The sequence below is a fragment of the Thalia democratica genome, chromosome 7, assembly GCF_965202585.1.
Source record: "Thalia democratica chromosome 7, ktThaDemo2.hap1.1, whole genome shotgun sequence".
NCBI lineage: Eukaryota > Metazoa > Chordata > Thaliacea > Salpida > Salpidae > Thalia > Thalia democratica.
Genome location: NC_139171.1, coordinates 33589853 through 33612391, shown reverse-complemented (window position 1 = coordinate 33612391; position 22539 = coordinate 33589853). Strand labels below are relative to the sequence as shown.

The 22539-nt window shown below is 26.1% G+C and overlaps 2 protein-coding genes across 2 annotated transcripts in view; both read left to right on the top strand.

Moving 5' to 3' along the window:
• The window catches only part of LOC145840618 (uncharacterized), a 31442-nt gene extending 19212 nt beyond the window's left edge, over positions 1 to 12230 (top strand). Inside the window, exons 7-16 of the mRNA XM_082947930.1 lie at positions 151 to 245; positions 531 to 604; positions 1916 to 2014; positions 3150 to 3264; positions 3635 to 3762; positions 8687 to 8838; positions 10045 to 10199; positions 10648 to 10744; positions 11000 to 11163; positions 11408 to 12230. Of these exons, the coding sequence (XP_082804056.1) occupies positions 151 to 245; positions 531 to 604; positions 1916 to 2014; positions 3150 to 3264; positions 3635 to 3762; positions 8687 to 8838; positions 10045 to 10199; positions 10648 to 10744; positions 11000 to 11163; positions 11408 to 11574 (1246 nt within the window). The 3' untranslated portion in view covers positions 11575 to 12230. The remainder of the gene's footprint in view (positions 1 to 150; positions 246 to 530; positions 605 to 1915; positions 2015 to 3149; positions 3265 to 3634; positions 3763 to 8686; positions 8839 to 10044; positions 10200 to 10647; positions 10745 to 10999; positions 11164 to 11407) is intronic.
• A 7895-nt stretch (positions 12231 to 20125) lies between these two features.
• On the top strand, positions 20126 to 21514 carry LOC145841277 (equilibrative nucleobase transporter 1-like). The gene has a single exon (XM_082948643.1). It carries the CDS (start codon positions 20126 to 20128, stop codon positions 21512 to 21514), a length of 1389 nt encoding a protein of 462 aa, XP_082804769.1.
• The last annotated feature ends 1025 nt before the right edge of the window (positions 21515 to 22539 follow it).

Sequence of the window (22539 nt, the reverse complement as noted above, 5' to 3'; positions counted from 1 at the left end):
TTAATTTTGATATACTTAAGTAGTATTTTTTTTTTTTTGAAAATAAAATTTAGAAAAGGTAAGTAAGTTCTATACTTTAAATTGTTTACAAATTTCTAAATACTGTATAGTTCATACAACTAAAAAAGTTAAAAACCTATATTATCACAGAGTCAAATTATCATACATTCCATCATACATAAACAAGAATGAAATATTTCAAAAGTACTTTCCATCAGAAATAGACAATGAAATAATTTGTGAAAGTTTGTTCTTTTTTACACTAATAAAGTTATACAGCTTTCTGATAAAGTTTTATATGTTTATTTAAGAAATACAATGATATCAAATATACGGAACAAAGTTTTGAAACTTCTTATATAATTTTTTTCTCGTTTGTATCGTATTTTGGTTTTTTCTGATGAGTCGGTGCAAACGACATCATTCTAACAATAGTTTCAAATCAAGTTTTTTGCAATAGTACAAGATGTGGTAATTGTGTTAAGTTATTTGTAATAACTTTAAATAATATTTCATAATAATTTTGCTAGGCAGTGGAAGTTCATCTTGCAGCACTTCAACTCCATCGGACAGCAGCGAAGATGAAGCAGAATTTTTCTGTCAAGTTCGTTGCTTGTTACATAAGATACACTTTTTGTTAATTAATATTTGACTAAGTATTTCGTAGTGATGGTAGGTTTAAATTTTTTTAAAGAAAAAGTGTTAAATATGAATTAAAACAAGGATAAAAACAATTTTAACAATGCAAGTTTTATTAACTGTTGTTTGTAGATGTTTTTATGTTTGTGCAGTTTACAGAAGTCTGTTTATATTTTTATTTATTCTTATTTTTATGTTTTCAAATAATAAATATTTCTGCAAAGTTAAATGATTTTAGATAAAAAAAAAGTAACTATATAAAGCAGAATGAAGTAAAAATACAAAGTTTGACTAAGACACATATCAATAAACTGTTTTCGTAAATGTCAGCCTCCAGTCTGTAGTTCATTAATTTTGTTAATTGATTTCCATTTTTAATGTGTTGAACTTCAAGTTATATAATAGTATTTATATATAAACAAATATTACTGATTTACTCTAATGGGATATTTTATTTTCTAGGATAAACAATCAGTTGTGAATAATAGTACTTAGTTTATTTATCAGTACCTAATTCTTGTTTAGTACGTATAGCAGGGTTGCCAAAAAACTTGGAAACCTGGAAAAACTTTGAATTTGGGAAATTTTGAAAAAAAAACCTAGGAAAACCTAGATTTTAAACAAAAATTACATGTAAAGTAGAAAAGTTTTGATTTTACACAAAAAGTCTACCATATAGATAAACATTTGTTGTGCTAATCAAAAGTTTTTTTATAAAAAGCTACATTTGAAGTAACTTGACAGTATTTTTTTAATGTTTTTATACTATTTAACACAGTTTTTACCTTAAGCTTAACTTGAAACTAAAAATAGACCCAAAGTGTGTACTTCTAAAAACCTGGAGGAAATTTTAAAAACCTGGAGAAAAATTCCCAGAAACATTTGGCAACCCTCTTATAGTTTTTGTAAATCGACACTATGGCCCATTAAGTTTTTCGTTATAACTTTTATAGTTAGTTTCTCATTTAAATTTTAATGAAACGAGAAAAATATATTATTTAGCAATATTTTGTAAAAATATGTTTGCTAAACTATAAAGGTTATTAACTTAAAAATGTTTTAAAAAAGCCTTGTTTCTTATTATAAAGATTTTTCAAACAAAGTTATTTAAAAAAAAGTAGCTAAACAGTTGAAATAAACGCCAGATATTTAAAAAAATATGATCATTGTACTTTTTGACGAAAGTTAAGAAGTATGAAACTGTATCAAGTTTTACAGTTTGAAATTCTTAAAAAAGTTATATCCAATTTACATTTAATATTTACGTTAAATTAAGGAACAAAAATTTTCTGAAAAGAATGACCAACTCGAGCAATGTATTGAAAAAAGTACAGCAACAGACGAACTTGTTTTTGAAGATGACACTAGAATAAGAGTAAGTTTTTTTTTAAATAATTTGGTGTTAGTAAAGCATAATAAAACTATTAATACTTTTTGTTTATTTTTAGTAATTAGTTTTAGCAGCTGGTAGTAGCATTGTTGCCACACATTCAGGATAAGTAAGAATTGATTGAAATGTTTTGAAGAACTCAGGCTGCCTCAAGTTATTTTGAGATTTTTGATTAATTTAGGCTAATATAAATCTTAATTTGAAAATGTTAAGCTTTTTTGGTAAAAACTTAAATGAGAATAAGTAGATTCCGTTTTTAAAATAATTTATTTAGAATTTCGTTATCAATGGAAAGATTATAAAGTTAGTTTGTGAAAGTGTCACAAACTAAAATTTTTTTTTCAAAAACTGTTTTGAAACTGACTGTTTTATAAAGATAAAAAACATGCTTACTCTCAATTCTGCGTATAAATAAAAAAAAAATCAATGTTATTAATTTTTAAGATTTTTGAACTTTTACAAGTGTATGTTTTATAGCGTTTTGTAAACATAAAGTGTTTAAAGTTTACTCATAATGATGCTCTTAGTGATTTTGTGCAAAGTATAACTACATAAAAGCCCAAGTTGAAGGAGGTTTATAAACTTAAGTTCACAGTGACTCAGGCTGTTTTTGCCTTGTTTAGTGTTGTTATTAAGTTTTTTAGTATTCATTTATTTATATTTATTTTATATCATGTTTGATGACTCAGATTTTGTATTCTGTTGTTGACTTTTATTAGGTAGTATTATAAAAGTAGCTTTTGTAACAAATATTCAAAAAACTATATACAGTGGTATATAATCTTTTAAAATCTTTCATCTATTAGAAAAACCTTAACTATACTTAAAAATAGCAATGGTGGTTTGTGTAAAAAAGACAACCTATGATACAAAAATCTTAGTATAAGTAAAAGTTTAGATGGATTGAATTTTTTTTAAGTAACATTATGTTGGTATATTATCTCAACTGAAAATATTTAAGTATTTTAAAGATTTTAAATGTGTGAATTTGTATTTATACAAAGCAGAAACTACTATTTAGTGCTTGTATTAGTTGACGTAAGTTATATAATTAGTTTCGAATTTAATGTATTTTACTTACTAGCATTACAAAACATACTAAGTGAAATCATAAAATTAGGTTGAGAAACTAGAAGCTAGCCTTGAAAGCATGGGAATAAAAAGAAATCATGTGAAGATGAAAGATTTTCGTAAACAGTTGAGCCTAGATGCTGACAACACTGCTAAGTACGGAGGTAAGATTTTTATATCTTATATGTTAAACTTACAAAAATTTTATATCTCGTTTAAATAAAACGAACAAAATTTTATATATTTAAACACCATATAGTTGTTTTAGAAGACTTCAAAGTTTTTATTTTTTTCCAGAATAGATCATGAAAAATAAAAAAACTTAGTGATCACATTATTTCAATGTTTTAACTGTTGATTTATTTTCTGTTTATTGATAATAGCTCACTTAGTTTAGTTAAAAATTAATTACTGCAAGTTTGTTATCAAATGTTTTAATTTTACCAAATAAAATGGTTTATTATATTAAGTCTTTACCGTGTTTAAAGTGTTGGTAAATATGGTCTGTAAGACTTATAATTAAATCGCTTACAGACTTCATAAAAGTTGCATTCGGAGTTTTCTCGGAGGAATTTGACTTGGTGTTGCAGAATGAAAACTCAAAAGCTTCAATAAATGAGAAATATGATAACAACTTTGATAACTTTAAAGATTATACTGAGGTTGGTTTTTTATTTAAATGCTTATATGTGTATGTAGTGTCACAAAGTTTTAAATTTCTAGAATTTATTACAAATTAGTTTTTTTAGTTTAATAGTTTACATTACAGAAATTGTGACCCCATAAGTTTAGTTTGAGTCTTTTGAAATGTTTCTTTTTGTAATACCTCTTACAAAAAAGCTTTTATTTATGAAAGTTTTTTCTTAGTTTTACCTTAGTTAAAATCAAAAAAAAAAAAACTTTACTTGCTAACAAATAGACGGTTCGTTTAGACGTAGTTTATGATCCGTCTGTTTGCGGTTGGTTAAATATTTGTTGTCAGATGCAGTAATTTGATAAAACAATGTAATATATATTATCTTTTATACTTTTTGAATTTAGCACTAGCATTAGTTAGTCAACTACTACAGTGTAGTATTTGTTTTAGTATTTGTTTTAGTGTAGTATATGCTTGAAGTATTTTTAATGTATTTTATATTTTCGATTTTTTGTAAAATAATACAATTTTTATATTTTTTTTACTGTTTTAACGCATTTTTTAGAATTAAGAGAGTGAAAGCTTTCTTAGTTAAATTTATATATAAAGTAAATTACGGTATTATGATAGTTATTATAAATTTATTATTAAATAATGCTTTTTTTAAAGCAGTACTACAAAATATATTTGAACCTTTGACTAAAACAAAATATTTGATTGGAAGTATAAAACTACTTTTCTTCTAGTTGTCTTAAGGTATCCCTTTAATCAGTTTGATCTTTTATAGCAAAGCAATTTCTTTAGCTCCTTAGGCAAACCCTAACTATAAATATATGGAATGTAGAAAAAAATTATAAATTAATTGTTGTAAGGTACGTTCCATTGCTTGATTTTGCAGATAATTTTTTTTTGTAGTTTAAAGTTTTAACAAAAAGTAGACCTTACTAATAAAAACTTATTTTCTTTTTAGTTCATACTAGACCGAAGCTTTCGAAACAACTTGATAAAAAAAGAGTAATAGTTATATATATATGTATAATAAATATGATTTGTGTTGTGTATTACACTTTCAGTTTTTAAAATGATAGATTTTAATTTAGATCAATAATATCGAGTTTTTATTTTTTTTTGTTATTTAGATCGAAGTTCAAGTGTATGAATTAAATATAGTATTTAGTATTATATTTTGAATGTTATTTGTCATTTTAGTTTATAAAATGTGTTACTCAACGACTTAAAAATTTGAACGATGCTGCTGCTTTAAGTATTTATGAAATTTAAGCTTTGTAGTGACGTAAGCACGAAATATTGTTAATATTTTTTATAAATTTTTTAATCAAAGTCCAACTCGAACCATTAAACAGATTGGACATTCAGGTTTACGATTTTTTAAGTGCGTGTACGGCAGCTTAAACTTTATAATGATTTATAGCATTAACACATTTGTAGGATTCACATCAAAAGTTGATCCGAAGCAACACTTAAACCATAGTTTAACTGTTGTATATGTACTACTATGTAATACAAACAAATTAGCTGCTTTCTGCCGTGTTTAAAAAAATTTCACTAAAAAATAATTAAACACAAAATGTTCAGCTTACAATTTTAAATAAATCAGTTAAAAAATTATGCAAACCTTTAAGTCAGGAGTTGACAGTCTTTCATATGAAACGGTTTAGTTTTTGAGATATGTTTATTTAATAATTAAGCAAATAAATACTTATACAAAGTTTTATTATAACAATCAAACTTTATGTGAAAAACAGCTGAAACGAATTTCATTACTTTTATAACAACTTGAAGATAATGAGTCGAGCTTGTTAATTTTTTTTGTTGAAATTTATGATTTGTAGTTAATATTTTCTGCTAATGTATTCCATAAGATCTAATTCAAACAAATCTAAGCGTGAATTCTTAAAGGATTCGAATAACTGTACTGCATATAATGGGGATTATATCTTGTTCAGATAATTTAACTTTAAGTATAAAAGTAAAGTTAGTTATCTAGTTATTATGATTAAAAATTGATCTCAAGCTTTACTTGAACTATTTAGTAGAAAAAGTTAGCAATTTCTAGTCATTATTAAACACTTTTCGTTGACAACTTAATAAAACACAAAATTAATAGTTTTCAGTTTAGAAGACTTTGACCAAAAAATTTGCTTGTTCTAGTTATTTAGTTTAGTGTGAAGCAGAGTATCAAATGCATACATTTAAAATTCTTACAATCTATTGATCGAATTGAAATCTAGCAACTTTAATGGGTATTTTACTTAAAAATATTATAAATAATATATATTATAAATAAATATACAATCTATTTATTTTAACAAAATCTTGCAATTTGAGTGTTTTTAATTCAGAGTTGTTGTACTTTTATAATAATTCGTTATAGTATGATTAAGTGTTAAGTTAAATATTTAAAGTATAATCTCATTAAACCGATTAACTTAAATTTTAATTTTTTTAATTTTTTAATACGTTATACTCTTCTAAAAATTTTAGTAAAAATTAAACTTCAAAGCTCTTTTTTTAGTTTCTCTGATATAAGTTTACCAACTGACGAGTTGTTTAATTTACAGAAGAGTAATCTTTTAAACTTATATTCGTACATTTTATACAATCAACGTTGTGAACAAAAATAAAATTATCTAAAAAAACAAATTTTTTAATGCTGACCTAAATTTTTTATTTTGATACATTATATAATACTTTCAAAAATGTTTAATCTTTAAAAATAATTATAATTTAAAAAAATACTTTTTTAATAATAGTTTTGTATCTAAGTTTAAAGTTATGCTGACTTTTAAATGTATAAGAACACTCAAACTACTGATTGCATTTGTTATTTAATTTTAATTTTTTTAATCTGTAATCTATGTAGTTTATAAAAAAATCGTACTCTGATTAACTTGCTTGGAATTAGTTATACATGTTAATATAAATGTGGCATAAAAACAAAAGCATCAAAATTTTCTTTGTATATCTGTTATCTTTGTTCCCAAAAAACATAGTTACAATGCATATTTTCAATTTTTGATTGTTCTAAATTAGGACCACATTAAGTGTTGTTTGTAACTCTTATACTTAACAACATTTGTCCAAAAATTGATTACCGTTTAGACTGGATACTCGTTACTCCAACCCCCCTTAATTAAATTTATAAGTGCTTCTTTCATAACGCTATTGAAAAATTTTAATCTAATTAATTACTGCATCGCAATTTTATCAATATTGAGTGTTTTGATATTATAATACTGTAGTGACGTAGGAACAAAAAAAAAACGCCAAATAATTGTTTACTTGCAAATATAGTTTTCCATATTGCAATATATTGGTATGGTATGACCTAAACTTGCTTAAATTTTTACTGCGCAACGCGGTATATAATCCAAATACCAAACCATTTTACGCAACAACAACCTTTGTATCATAGCTTACATGTTAATCTTTAGTAAATATATTATTTGGAACCCAAATTAAGCACTAAAGTGAACATCATCACAGTTTTTTTAAAAACCGTGTTTCAATCTAATAGTCAATTACTTTAAGTTTGTTTTAAACATGTTTAAGTTTGTGTTAAAATTTTTAGATAAAATTTTCAAAACTTTTTCATGCTTCGACGAGCTTAAGCCCTATTTTACTACAACAATTAGCAAACACTAACAAAAAAAGATTAAAATTTATTTAAGTGATTCTAGAACAACAAAGTAACAAAAAAGGCAAAAGTTTTTTGTGTTATAGAAATGTATAATCAGCATTGTCTACATTCTAAAATACTTATAGTAAAATAAGCTTAAAAATTAATGAAAAAAACAAATGCTTTTTCAAATAAGACCAAATGAAAGAGATCAAATATGCGTGCAAAAAAAATTGGCGTAAATTTAACTACTTTTTCTATGAGGAGACGTAGCTGAACCAAAAAGGAAAAGCTGGAGTATTTTAAATTAATTTAAAGATTAATGTTAACACATACAGAGTGGTCCTTAAACCTGGAATCCTTAAAAAACCTGCAATTTGACAATTGAGGCTAAAAAACCTGGAAGAACCTGGAACTTGGAACATTTTTTACATGTTAAGATATGAATTTTAGATACGACACAAAAAATCTATCTTATTGATTAACATTTTTTGTCATTATCAATTTTTTTATAAATAAAAAACAGATTTAAGGTAGCTTTACAGTATTTTTTTTAATACTTAATTTTAAACTAAAAATAGACCCAAAAACAAGTACTTTCAAAAACCTAAAGGAAGTTTTGAAAATATAGAGAAATTTTGCCAAAAACCAGCGGCAACCCTGCACTTTGTTGTTTAGTAAGATAAATGTTTAAGTTTTACGTAATAAATAGTATAGGCTTGACAGTTTTTGAATAGACCAAGATTTCAGTTTGATAGGTAAAAATTCAAGACATAAAATTTAAAATAATCCTAATCAAATAAGCTTGTGTTATAGTTGTATAGTTATTAAATTAAAAATAAAAAGAATCAAACTAAAAAAAATATTTTGAGAGTTATTTTATAAGCTTGTTATTATTTATTTATATTTATAATATATAATTATGTCCTTTATTTAATATTAACATAAAAGACTTTATTATTTTCAAACAAATGTTCTTAAGTTCACTTACTTTTGTTTAATCTTGTTGATAGATCGATAGATCTCTATCTATACTATTTTACAGTAGTATTTAGTTTTGTTACTACAATATTTCTTCGCATAAACAGCTTAATTACTCTTTGTGATAAGCTATACAATATAATTTTATTTATAAAAGTATATTGTTTAAGCTTTTCTTAGATAACAATTTACTCATATCTTTAATACAACCATATACTATACTAAACATGAGTTATTTTTTGTTTTTTCTGTAAAAGTAAAACTGCTTTTTTAATTAAGCTTTTATTAAATTTTATATTAATTTATGTTTTTTATGTTTTCAAAACAGCTGGATGATTTAAAGGTCAAACTGAAAAGGTTAGAAGAGGAAAATGAGTTGCTAACATTGCAAGTTAAAAACAACAACATCAACTCACAAAGCGACGACTCACTGAATGAAGTTAAAAATCGAGTTAAGCAAGATTATAAATCTATCATAGAGTTAGTTTAATTTAATTAATTTGTTTTATTTAAAACATTCTGACTCATTCTCAGGTTGTGTTAGCTTAGTTTGTTTCGATTCTATGTATGTATTAATATATTCACAAATTGATGTCTTAAGTATTTTTTACAATAGCTTCATTACACGTAACTTTAAGTTTTTTTAATATTTTCAGGTCCATTCTTTTAAAATTGTATACTAAATGTTTAATATTGTTTTTAAAATATTTTTTTCCTAAACTTTTAAATATAGCAACGCACTAATAGGTTTTTTGACGTTTTTAAAGGATTACTAGCTTGTAAATCATATGTTAACTTATTTTTAGATGATTGTTGTATTGAAATAACACTCATAGAAATTTATTTTACTTATTGAAATTTTTATTTAGAACACTATCATTAAAACTTGTTTCTCAAAGTTTACTTAAAGTTGGTAATTGATATACTTTAAAGGGTTGCCAAAAAACCTGGAATCCTGAAAATCCTTGAATTTGACAATTTAGGCAAAAAAAACTTGTAAAACCTAAAATTTTGAACAAAATTTTTTTAAATACCTAGGGAAAACTGGAATTTTAAACTATTCTTCCATGTAAAGTAACGAAATTTCGATTAGAAAAAAAATATATCCTAATGACAAAAAATAATTGTTTTATTTAAAACTATGTTCATAAAAAAACACATTTAAATTAGCTCTACTGTATTTTTTCAATATTTTTATAATATTTTAGACAGTTTTTTTTTTACTTTAAGTTAAGTTTTTACTAAAAAATGACCAAAAAACCTGTTTGCTAAAAATCTGGAAAAAAATCCGAAAACCTGGAAGAAATTTCCAAAAAAGTTTTGGCATCCCTGACTTTTGTTTAAACATACTTAATTTTATTTAATACATTTAAAACATGTTTTATACACTAGTTTTAGTTAAAAACACATCGTTAAATTTAATCAAAAAATAATTATACTACAAACTATACAGATTTGTTTTGTGTTAAAATAAATAAATAAGAAAAAAGTATTTTACTTTTGCAGATTTGTTTAAAGCATGATTGACTCTTTGTTTTTAGTTTTAACATTGTTTTTTAACGACTAAAGTCCTACGATTAACTATACTTTTCAAGTAATTTTGTCAAGGAAAACTTTCAGTGAATAAAATAAGAACAACTAGAGAATGAAAAAAAAAACAATTTACTGATATAAATAATTTTGCAGAGGATTGGAATCGGAGATAGAGAGTTTGAGGGAAGGCAACGCGGATTGGATGTGCTTGCAGGAGAAGATAAGCAGTGAAAACAACAGTTGCTCGGAAAATTACGGTGAAAATACTGAGAAGCTACTCACTTTTGTCAATAAAGTTGTTCAATCGGGTATGAAAGTTTTTGTTTAAATTTATACTTACAAGTTTTTAAGCACTAGTAGTTAGTAATCATATCAATAAAAAATTATATCTTAAAATTTTCGATTACAAGCTATTCAGGTAGTTTTTATATACAAGAAAAGTTGTATAGTTAAATCCAATTGTTGCTTATTAAAGAAGATACAAACTAAAAAGTAAGCTATAAAAGGACTTATAAGCTTTATTATTCTTTTTTTTATGCTCAAAAATAAAGCAAGTTAATATTAGCTCATGTTTTTCATTGAGTGTGACACTGTAATTTTTGTTCTTCATAAAGTAATAAACAAACAGAGGTTGTAAGGTTTTCTTTGTAAAGATACTTTTTTAGAGTTTACAGTATTTTATAGATATTTTGTCAGTTATTAGAAATAATCTTTCTAGACAATTTACCACTGTTTTATTTAACATGTTTTTGTCAGACGTCAAATCGTATTCGAGGCTTCAGAGAAACACGGAAGCCATCAGGAAATTGTCGGAACTCGCGGAGGAAGGAGAAAAACTTTACTGCACCGTCAGGTACCAAATATGCTTGAAGCATAGAGTTAAAGTTTTATGTGTTAAAATTTTTGTTTTATGTTAATCTATAAAATTTAAAAATTAAGTTTATTTAGTTTTCTATTAAAACAGAATAAACTGTTTAATTTATCTTTTTTTATTTTTTCTCTTTTTTTTTATGTCTTTCAGTTTAAGTGGCCCAGGTTTCGATGCCTGGGTCCAGGGTAAAACAATAAACTCGAAATAATAAAACACAGCCGTTGTTTAAACACTCAGGTCTGAGTTGTGCGAGTCGTCATCGAAGAAGTACCTGATAAAAACTCCCGACATGACGTACGAGATGACGTCAACGCCAAATGATGTCAGTCTTGATGACGTCGACGACTCAGACGAGCTCAACTCCAAGTTTTCCTTCTCAAGGAAAATCACTCCCATACAAAGTTTGTTGAGGAATATCTGGTTTTATTTTTGAAGATTATAAGTAATTGTTTTCCTTGTGACTTTTTATGATATAACTTCAGAAACTTCTTAATGCAAAACTGCTAAATATAGCTTTTTTTTTGCTTAATCTCAAACTTAAGTAATATATCGCATAAAGTGCATATTTAGACTGAAAAATGTAGGTTGTTATAATACTGCATTTTAACTTGTAAAGAATTAAAAAAAAATACTGTGAAATTTAAGGCAGGAGAAGAAAGAAAAACGAAAAGTACTCGATGACGTCACGGTCGATGCACAACTTGATCGCGTCATCGTCTCTTAATTCCGTTGTGACGTCATCAAGCAACGAGCAGAAGTCGGGAGGTTTCGCCAAAAATCAAAACGTACCGAATAACATGAGACTGGTGTGAAACATTTATTAAAATCTTTGAACGTTAGACTAGCCAAATTTAAGTTTTATATGGGTCTTATTTAAAAACACTATTGCTATATTTTTAATACAACAAAGTATGTTTAGGTAAATGTAAAAAACAAATTATCAGCGTGCATCCACATTAGTAGAGTATTGGTAATTAACGTGGTAAAAATATTAAATAAGTAGTTCTTTGATTTATAAAATTTTATATAAAATTCTTTTGTACTACAAGATTTTTTTTTTCAGAAATTACTGGTGTTTCGTTTTGTTAATCATGTTTGAGTCATTTGTGTTTAAAAATTAATTTTTATACTTTTCATCTTCCAATTTTGTTACTTTTACCTCAATTATATACAAAAAAAATGTTCGAAAAAAAAAGCTCTTAAAAATGTTACAAAATAAGATAAAACCAGCTTGTCAGTAATTCTATATTTATTTTCATGTTAGAAATTATGTTTTTCTTTTGATAAAGTTCCAAGCTTGCGTTCAAATTGAACTTCATACTACGTGTTACTAAACATCTTTTCAATTATTCATCTTTATACGAAGGTGCTTCGTTTCACAATCAATTATTAACAAGTTAAAATTGTGTCTGATGTAGTTTGTTCATACACACTTTTTATAAGCTGTTTTGGTGCTTTCGTGTCTGTTTTTCGCTTACAAATTGCTTTTTATTGAAATAAAAGGTCTGAAATATGTAAAAATAAAGTTTATCTTGAACATATGTTTTATTCAGGATATTTATACTTGAGAATATGTATACAAAGAGAATATATAATGTTCACACTAAACTTTTAGTATATTTGAATAGAATTTAAACAATAGTGTACAATTGAACTAAACTTAACAAATTTGTTGAGTAAAGTTGTTAATCTGAAGTTTACAAATTAAATTGTAAAATTTTTGTAAAATAAAAGTTGTGCATAACTAAGTTTGTCATAATTTGACATACAGTTATACCAAATTAAGTTTATGAAAAAGTTCATGAAATTTAACTTCAACTATTGTTCTTATTTTTTAGATATTGTCTTCATAGTTTCAATGGCATGTTTTTAATTATTTAAAGTTATATATAACAAACAAATTAAAAAAAAAATTCTTTCAGTTTAACAAATTTTATTTTTTTTTATTAGAAGATTTCAGCACAACTATTGGTTATTATTAAAATTAAGTGTAATAATTAAATATAATATCTTAAAAAAAAAGAATTAACATGTTTCGTACACTTTTGCGGGTACTATAAACTAAAGCAATTTTACGTTTGTAAGTAAATTGCTTAAAGCTGTGTTGAAGTTTCTAGAAAGAAATGTCCTGAAGACAATGAAAATGTGTTTCTGAATACCTAATACATTAACCACAGGGTAGGGACCAGCAAACTATATCTGGCGGGCCAAATCCAACCCACGAAGCTTATTTTAGCTTCCAAAGGGTTGTCACTTCACCTGGAACTTGACAATTTAGGCAAAAATAACCTGGAAAAACCTGAGGTTTTAAAAATTTTGAAAAAAACCTGGAATTTTGAACAAAAACGTTGAATTTTTAACATTTTCAGTAGTAAAATTTCAGTTCGACACAAAAAATCTATCATGTTAATAAGATTTTTTGGTCATCAAAAAATTTTTCTATAAAAAACACATTTAAAGTAACTTTCAGTATATTTTCAATATTTTTATACTATTTAACACAGTTTCTTACATTAAACTTAACTTGGAACTAAAAATAAACCAAAAAACATGTACTTTTAAAATCCTGGAAGAAAGTTAGAAAACCTGGAAAAAAAATTGAGAAAACTGCTTTCAGCTTCTTAAGTAATTAGTGCAAAACCAACAAATTTTATGTTTTTAAATGAACGTTTACAGACATCTTCTTAACATAACTTAAGTAAAACAGTAGTTGTTATTTATAATAGGCTTCAATTTTTTTTGAAGTTTTAAAAAAATCGGCGGCTCGCGAAATAATTTTTGTAGTAAACCTGACCCGTTATTAAACAAGTACGATGATTTATTTGTAGTTAGTGTTAGAATATTTTCCAGGTAGTTTAAGTAAATAACAATAGTTACAAATTATATAGTTAAAAACTATTTTTGATACTATTAAAATTTTACCCACTAATCCACAACAAAATAAAGTCCATTGTAAGATTTTTGTTGAAGTAGATAGAAATTGGATATTTGATTATTACTTGAACATTAAACCAGAAACCTAGCCTCGGCAGCTCTAAGGTATCATTTTCCAATTTATTAAATAATTAGTAACGTAAAGGGTTAAATATTGAGACTTTTTTATATTGTCTATATCATAGGAGCTACTGTAGCTCTTTATAACATATAACTCTTAAGTTTCTTTTCTTGCAGTTGTATACACGATAAGCAACATTATTTAAATTTATATAATAAATAACTGTTAATTATCTATGTTAATATTTTCAGTAGGGTACTCAAAAAATGTATATGAATGAACAGTTTTTGCAATGTGTTTTTTCTCAAAAATGTTAAGTGCATCAAACAAAATATTTAAATAAACAAAAGATTAATAAACATATAAATTTTTTTACTTTTTAAAGTAAACAAACTAAAGTAGAAAAAGAAAAACTAAAAAAACAATTATTACCAGCAATTAAAGTCAGTATTAAGATTACTTTGTCCTGGACAATCCGTTAAAAGATATCTTGGTGTGCGACTTGATTATTGAAAGGTTTTTCGTGCACTAGTTCTTTGGACCAAATATTTTAAGCGCTTTTTTTGTCTTTCAATAAAGAATTACTAAAAGTTTCTAAAACGGATAACACTTTTGCACTTCATCCTTGTTTTTGTTTTAATGCTCCCAAACTTATCAACATTTTAAACATTGTAGTTGAAACAAACTTTTAGAATTAGTTGCAATGGTTTGTTACTAAATAAGAAGTAGCCGGACTTCAATTGTTGTGAGTTAATGTTTGTGGCTGTAAAGGTCAAGTGAATTCACAAACTGTTTGTAGCTTAATTAAACTTAAAACTTTTTGAAGTTCTATTTTATGATGAAAATATACGTATAAATTTAGTTTAATAACAACAACAATTAAAGAAGCTGATAAAAGGAGTTAAAGAACAATTTTTATTTGAACGTTAGTTATAGTTTTAAATATAAATTATTTATGTTTATAGGTCAGAATAGCAAAAATTTCATCGATTTCTTCTTCTTTAGTTAAACTAAGATGTTTAGAAAAATCTTTAACTACTATTGACAAAAACATCTTTTTATGGATTCAAGTTGTTTATAGCTTCATATTCGTATCTAGGTTAAAAACTATAGAAATTATTGCAAATGTATACTTAATTGAAATAAGTTGAACCATATAGAAAGTTGTAATTAACTAACACCAAAAAACTTACTTACACTTTACACTTTGAAGTGCAGAAAACCTACGCTCGACTAGCAAGTATAACTTGACAAGGTTACTATAACACAAAGTTAATTGACAGTAAATTATTTTATTTAGTGACAAATAGGCTTATACTTCCATACTTGTTTATTTCTGGTTACTACTGATATATTAGAGCCAAAAGTTTAAACATAAGTTGTTATACAAAGTCTGACGCTTAAACGTTCAAGTAGTCAAATCAATTATTAAAGAATTTAAAATTCTTATAGTATGATAGACTATAAAAATCAACAGTTTTTTGATTAGCAAGTTTATTGAAGATGAATAAGATATCAACGCTCAAGAACATGGTCAAAGGATGCATAGAAAGCTACTGGTCATCGAGGTATCTACCACTATATTTATTAGTTTAGTTTGTTCTGTTAAATCTGGTTTTTGTTAGTTCTTATCAAGTTTTAATATAATTTAACTAATAAAAAGTATTTACACGTTTCAGGAATATTTTTAACTATATCTAAGTTTTTGTGCAAAGCAAAACTATCGATGTACTACAGAAGTTTTAAAAAATTACAAGAAAATAATATCGTATAGTTATAGTTTATTGAACAAAAAAAACAAATACTCTCAAAATATTTGGTCCTAGGAACTGGTGCACAAAGAACCTTTCGGTCATCAAGTCGCACACCAAGGTACCTTTTAAAGTCTTGTTAAGGACAGTACACTCATTGGTTTAGAACCATTATGGTTACATACATTAAAATTATCGAAATAATAATTTAAATATAAAAATACTTCTGTCTGTTTGTTTTATTTAAAGATTACTGTAAAACCTGTTAAGAATGTATCTGCTTTATCCGAAATATGTTAGCTAGATTTCATTTGATTTGAACTTTTTAGTTTCTAGTATAAAATGCTTTTCAAAAACTTAGAATTCAATTAAATATCAATAAAACTTTTAATATGTCAAAGAACTAGTCTAGTATAAGAATTTGTGTAACAATCAATTAAGCTTTATCTTGTAGACTTTAATCGAAAATGAAGAAGACTTAATAGCTAAGTTTCTGTTTAAACTAATTTATCAATTAAAAATGTCTAGTCAAACTTTTGTACGCTTTTTAAAAATTCTTTACAAAATTAATAATAGCTTTTGGTTTGCACTTTATGCGGGCTCAGTTTTAAACACTTAACTTGGGTTAGCACAAGTTTTTTTATTAACAAAAGTATGTACTAATTAAAGATGAAATTGTGTTATGTGATTTACTTTAATGGTTTTAAGTTTGTGAAATAATTTTAGTTAATTTGCATATTTACTCGTACTTCTTTGGTAAAGTATGTAGTATATAACATTAGTTTAATCAAAAAAACATAATACTTTTTGTTAACAGGCTTTAAATTTTTTGCAAATTATAAATTTTAAATCATTATTTTTTAATGTTTACTAAAAGTTTAGGATTTGTGTATCTATTAGCTAAGTTATACAACGTTTTTTAAATTAAATAAAGTCTCTAAAACAGAAATTTGTAGTTTAATTTTAAAATATTAATACAAATTGAGACCGACCAAGTTACCTCTATGCAAACAGCAAACAGTTAGTTAAAGTTATTGATTCTGAAATTTATCATTTGGTATAAGAACTTAAGAAAAAATAAACTATTGGATTAAACTTATTTTAAGTATTTTAACTTTTTAATAAAAAGTAGAGTAAAGTTGAAACTTTCGTTTATTAATTTTCTTATATGTTTTATTGCAGAGTTCGGCAGCCTTGTTTTAGTTTGCGGGTTAGTTTTTCTAGAAATTTTTTAACTTAAAAAAGTCTAAATTGAGTTGAAAAACTTTAAAATAGGGATTTAGATTATGAATATTTATGTTTAAAATGTACTATATACCACGAATTTTCTAAACTCGCATTTGTCAGTTAAGTTTGTACTTTTAGGCTGTGTTTAAAGTTGAAATTAAATTTTAATTAATTTTTTTATTATATACTTACTTTTAACCTAACTATAATTAACATTTAAGAAATTAAACATTTTTTTTTAATTTTTGTAATATTAGACTGTTAGTTATTGTTGGTTATATGGTTTGACAAATTAATTTGTATTTATCGCTTTCTACTTATACTAAAAAACGAAATATGTTCTTGTTTAATTTTAATTTTATTTCAGTATATTATAAGTGATTACATTTTTGTTAAAACTTAAATTATATAAATTTAGATAGAAAGAACATGAACTTGTTTTTTTTTACCAAATGCAGAAAAAAAGTATTTTTTTAAATAACAGCTTAAAAGAAAATACAGACTTGAATTATAAACATTTACTGTAGTAAAATTTAGTATATTTGTATTACAATTAAACAAGTGTCTAACACCTTATATGAAAAAAAAACAGTTTTAAAATATTTTAAAGCGATGCAATTTAACAATAGTTAAAAAAGTCAATAAACTTGAAATAATACCTTCAATATAATGTAAGAAAAAAAACTTTTGCGTATTTAAACTTTTCATTATATTAAAACTTTTACGAACGTATATTTATTTCAATTTAATGAAAATTTAAAAGTCTGCACCTGGCACCTGGATTGCTGCCGCAAAAAATAAACCGAATGATTTTGTAAATTATACTCGCTTAAAAGTGGCAAGCTTCAGGTAAAAAAGAAAAATTATTTTTTTGTTTTCTTGATTCGGCTTTTAATCGATTTTGTAAAAGGTAGTTACATTTTGTTATCTGAACTTTTCGCAGCGACTAAATGTAACAAAAAATAGCTTAAATTCTTTGAAAAAAGTCACTCTTAGTTTACTTTTTTTGTAATTTTAAACTTTACTAACACATTTGATATTTTAGACACACAAAAAAAGTCTTAAAAACAGAACTAAAAAAGATGAAGAATTCATTCAACTCATTTATATCAAATAACTTTACTAGAAAATTAAGATTTTTTTTTTATATCTATAAAAATGATTAAACTTGTTTATCGAACGATAAAATCATCAATCAAGATTTAAGTGTAATTATTTTTTTTCATCATGAGAACTTTACATCTTGGGTAATTACAAACATTTTTTTTAGTTGGAAAAACATCAATATCTTTAATGCTAACCACAAATAACGTTTCGTTTGAACAGTAACAACTACAGTTACGTAGTAAAATATATACTGTAAAATTAAATTAAAACTAAATAAATTGTTTACAACTACAACCTTGTTTTCATTTTAGTACGTTCAAAAAAGTTAAAGATGGATGTTGTGAAAACAAAGCATTAAAACAGCCTTAATAATATTAAGACAAAACCCAATGGTATACAAGTTTTACTTAATCTTTTTATGTTGTTTTAACTCTGTTTAAAAATATTTTTTCATATACACAGTATACCGTTTATAAGTCTCTATTTATTTAATAATTAACTTAGGATAAATTTCAACTTAGCTCTGATACAGATTAAAACAGCTTTTACCAGATATTTTAGCAGTTTGTAAAATTATAAATGTAATTTTTAAACTTAAAACTAGTTTTAGCCACATAAAACAGTGTTAAAAAAAATAATAGAGATAAAAAAATAAACACACAATTTCGTTATAACGTGATTAAGATTTGTATTAAAATTTGTAGTTGTATTTTTTCGCAAACCACTTTTGATATAGTACTGTTTAATACATCGTAAAAGTCTACACTTAAAACTTGTAAACATGATTTAAAAAAGTTAAAGCAAATACATACTTCCAAAGTATTAAGACTTTAGTACTTTAGTTCTGTCAAGGTTTTATCAAGATACTTTTTCACAAAAGTAAGAAAGCTTAAGTTTAAGATTTATGGAATTTTTTGTATTTTGAGTTTTTGAAGTTATGAATAGTTTATTGTTCAAGTCAAGATATATCAAAACAACATATATTACTACCTTTTAAGTAGCACACTATTTTACCTTTATAAACAACTATAGATAAGATTTATGGTATTTTATCTGAAAGTAGAAGTTAAGTTTATTCAAACAGTTTTGACAGTCATAAAAGTTTTAAGAATAAATAAATTACGAAAGTGTCATTTTACTGACGTTTTATATTATCCTAACATTAACTTAGTAGCGCTTTCTAAAGTTTTTCTCGTGAAATTTTGTCATTTTTCCCCGGGGGTGTTTAGTTTAGTATGTGTTGACGCTACGAGTAAAACTTGCTGCAACATATTTACAAATTAGTCATCGTATAAAAAAAAGTATAGGATGATCTAAGTTGTTTCTTTAAAACATTTAAAAAAGTCATTTTAAAAATGATATTTTGTGAGTAAGGGAAGAATGCATAAGGTTGTGTAAAACGTAAATTTATTGAAGTTTTATTAACATTTATGCAAGTTTACGTTAACAAACAATAATAACATATTTGTTGAAGTTTGCAGGTAAAGTTAGATTATAAAATGTAAAAACAGACAGTTTGAAAGATAATTAAAAAATTTAGATAAGTTTGTATTAATTGAAAAGAAAAATTTCTTAAAATCAGAATAGATAAGTTATTCAAAGTTTTAAAAATCATTAAGTTTTAGTTAGTTCATGCCAAAATAAAAAAATAAACTTTATAAAACTTTTCATTGTCTATTTTTTCTTAGTAATCAAAATTACATAGAAATATTTGTAACAGAAACTAAACATTATTTTACTATAGTTAATATCCAAACAGTTATAATTGAGGTAGAACAAAAAAAAACGTTCAAAGTAGATATAAGTGGCAAAATGCAAATTTCAAGCTGTTTTTGTTTAGTTATAGGCGTCGTAAAATATCTTTGTCTAATAGATTTAAAGTTACATGTTGTAAAAAGCTTTACTCGGAAATTTTGTATAATTTAAGAAAACTATAATATAATTAATAACGTTAGTGTCAAACTGAAGTTTCCAAAACGAGAGGATGTTTCTACAAACTAAACCTGGTGAATTATTAAAAATGTAACTTATCCTAAACAAAACTTTGAACGTAATACAATAAAATAAAATTGTTTAAAATAATTTTTGCGTTTAAAAATTTTAAATTTTTAAATTGTTCAAAACAAACCTTTTAAAAAATTAAAAAATTAGTACTAACAGAGTACTTCTCACTTAAAAAGTTGTGAGTTTGAAAAGAGTAATAGTAATTAAAAAAAAGAAAATATATGTACAACTGCTGTTTAATAACAAAGTATATCAAAACTTAGGTTTTAAAATACAATCATGAAGTGTCAGAACATCTTATCATGGGTAACTTGCATGGTGGAAAACATGCTTTTTTCCGGCATATTTTTCGGATGGCAAAGCTTGCGACCGCTCCTGATAAGCGAGGGATTGTACAAAAGTTCGTGCGCCGAGAACGCAACAAACAGCACGGGTGACTGCAAAGACGACCAAACAAACAGCTTGTGGCTCCTCTACTCCGTAACTTGCTGCGTGGGACCGTTCTGCACCTTGCTCGCGGGCTTGATGTTCGACAAGCTCGGAACGTGGGCGGGCCGGTTCGTTCTGGTCAACTTGGGCGTTGCGGGTTGCGTGCTTTTGGCGGTGGCAAGATGCGAGCTTTCTTTCCTGCTCTACGTCGCCCTTCCGGTCCTGCACGCTGCGGGCTGCTCCTTGCACGCGGGCAACCTTCAAAACTCCAACCTGTTTCCGAACAGACGAAACTTGTACGTATCAACCGTCACAGGCGCGTATTGCTCGGCCCCGGTGCTGTTTTTCGCTTTCGGTTATTTCCACGAGATTGGCGTCAGTTTTTCAAACTTGTTTTGGATTTACGCCTCCTTGTACTTTGGTCTCAACATCCGAACGATTCTCTTGACGCCCAGAAAGAGCGTTCCTCGCGACCCGGGAAAAGACTTCAAGTACGGTATGAAAGACTTTGATTGGTTTTTTTCGAACGACAAGCAAGACTCGAAAGAAAATTTGGAGAACAGTGCTAGTGAGCCGGAATCAAAAGAAGAAGATTCGATCTTTTGCATCATGCGTCAGGGCTACTTTCTAACCACCGCGCTTTCGACCTCGGTCGTCAGTTTATTGACTTTGTGCTATTCCGCTTACTTTACTGCTTTCATCAAAAGCATCTCATCCGAGCAACAAACGGCAAACAAAACTTACGACGATTACTTTTTCGCGTTCACTCTGATGCAAGCAGGGGGAGTGTTGATGTCTTTGCTCATCGGCTACACCACCGACTTCTACAAGCGGAAACTCGACAGCGAAGACGGATCAGCGGAGATGAGGAGTTGCCTGGTCAGCCTCTTCGCAGGATCGTTCTGCTTGATCACGATGCAAGTGTGCACTTTGATTAGTTCCCTCCCCCTGCAGTACTTCGCAATGTTCGTGCGGGTGGCAGCAAACGTCTGCTTCTTTACAGGCAGCAACGCATTCGTGAGCGTCTACTTTCCGCAAAAGAAATTCTGTACGCTATACGGCGCTGTGGCGTGCGTGCAAGCTGTAATTCTTGCCTCGCAAAGCTTGTTGGTTTGGCTGTTGGAGGGAGTTTTGGAGGGAGAGTTCTTCTATCTCAACTTGGGCCTGACAGTTCTGTCGTTTTTGTCTTTGGCGCAGCCGGTTTTCATTTTGGTTAAAACAAGAAAAGGTGAAAATTAACAAGTTTAAAAATTATTGATGATTCTTTCTCTACAGCTGGTTGACAAAATACTTTACTTTTTTACATAACTGTAAATAACACTAACATAGTATTTAACATTGTGTAATAACTGTAACTTGCATTTTATCCTATTAATTTATAAACTAAACATTAATCAGTTTTTTGAAGACTAAAAATCATTTAAAACTCTTGTGCAATTTATTATTCTTAACGCTCTTTAAAAAGAATACTTGATGCGTACTGCTTTGTAAAAGTTTTTTGAATTTTTATTATATAATTTTTATTTTAAATTTGATTAAACGTATTAAGTTACTAAATCATCCAAAATCATTTAAATTTATTAAAAACTTGCAATTTTTTTCAAATACAAATTGAAACTGTGTACTTAAAACTCAGTATTTTTTTGATGCGTTTCATTATAATTTGTTTTGCTTAATTTTGTTTGTTCTTTTTGTGTTGTTTTTAATAAACACGTTTGTTTACAAAACATTATTGATGTTTTAAGCTGTTTAGTTAAATTACAAACAAACTAAACACAAACTATAAGATGTTTTACATTTTCAAATTATTTTTCATTTAAACAAAACTAATGCTTCATGTTTATATAAATTAAACTTGAAACAACAATTATTTGTCAAGTTTAATAAATGCTCACTTTTTTATTACAAACAACTACTTGTTGATTCATTTTTAGAATACAGAGTTTTTATAATTTTATGTATACCTTGAAATAATTATTTTAATATTATAAACCTTATAGTATAAAGTATACAACAGCCAATGTAGTTTTCCTGATGATATGTTACTTTTAACAAATAATTAAACTACTGAAAAATTTTATTACATAATTACTTATCAAAATAAATCATCGTATTATAATTTCACTTGACTGATTAAATCAGTGTAGTATCGTAATTTTCTTTTACTTTTACTAAATTTTTTTAAATTAAAACTCTACCTAACTTGCTTGTTTTTTAGTTTTTAGCATTTTAAAACTTTCATAATTTTACATGTTAGTATAATA

Coding starts and splice junctions, on each gene's coding strand:
- LOC145841277 (XM_082948643.1), top strand. CDS start 20,126: ATGAAGTGTCAGAACATCTTATCATGGGTAACTTGCATGGTGGAAAAC.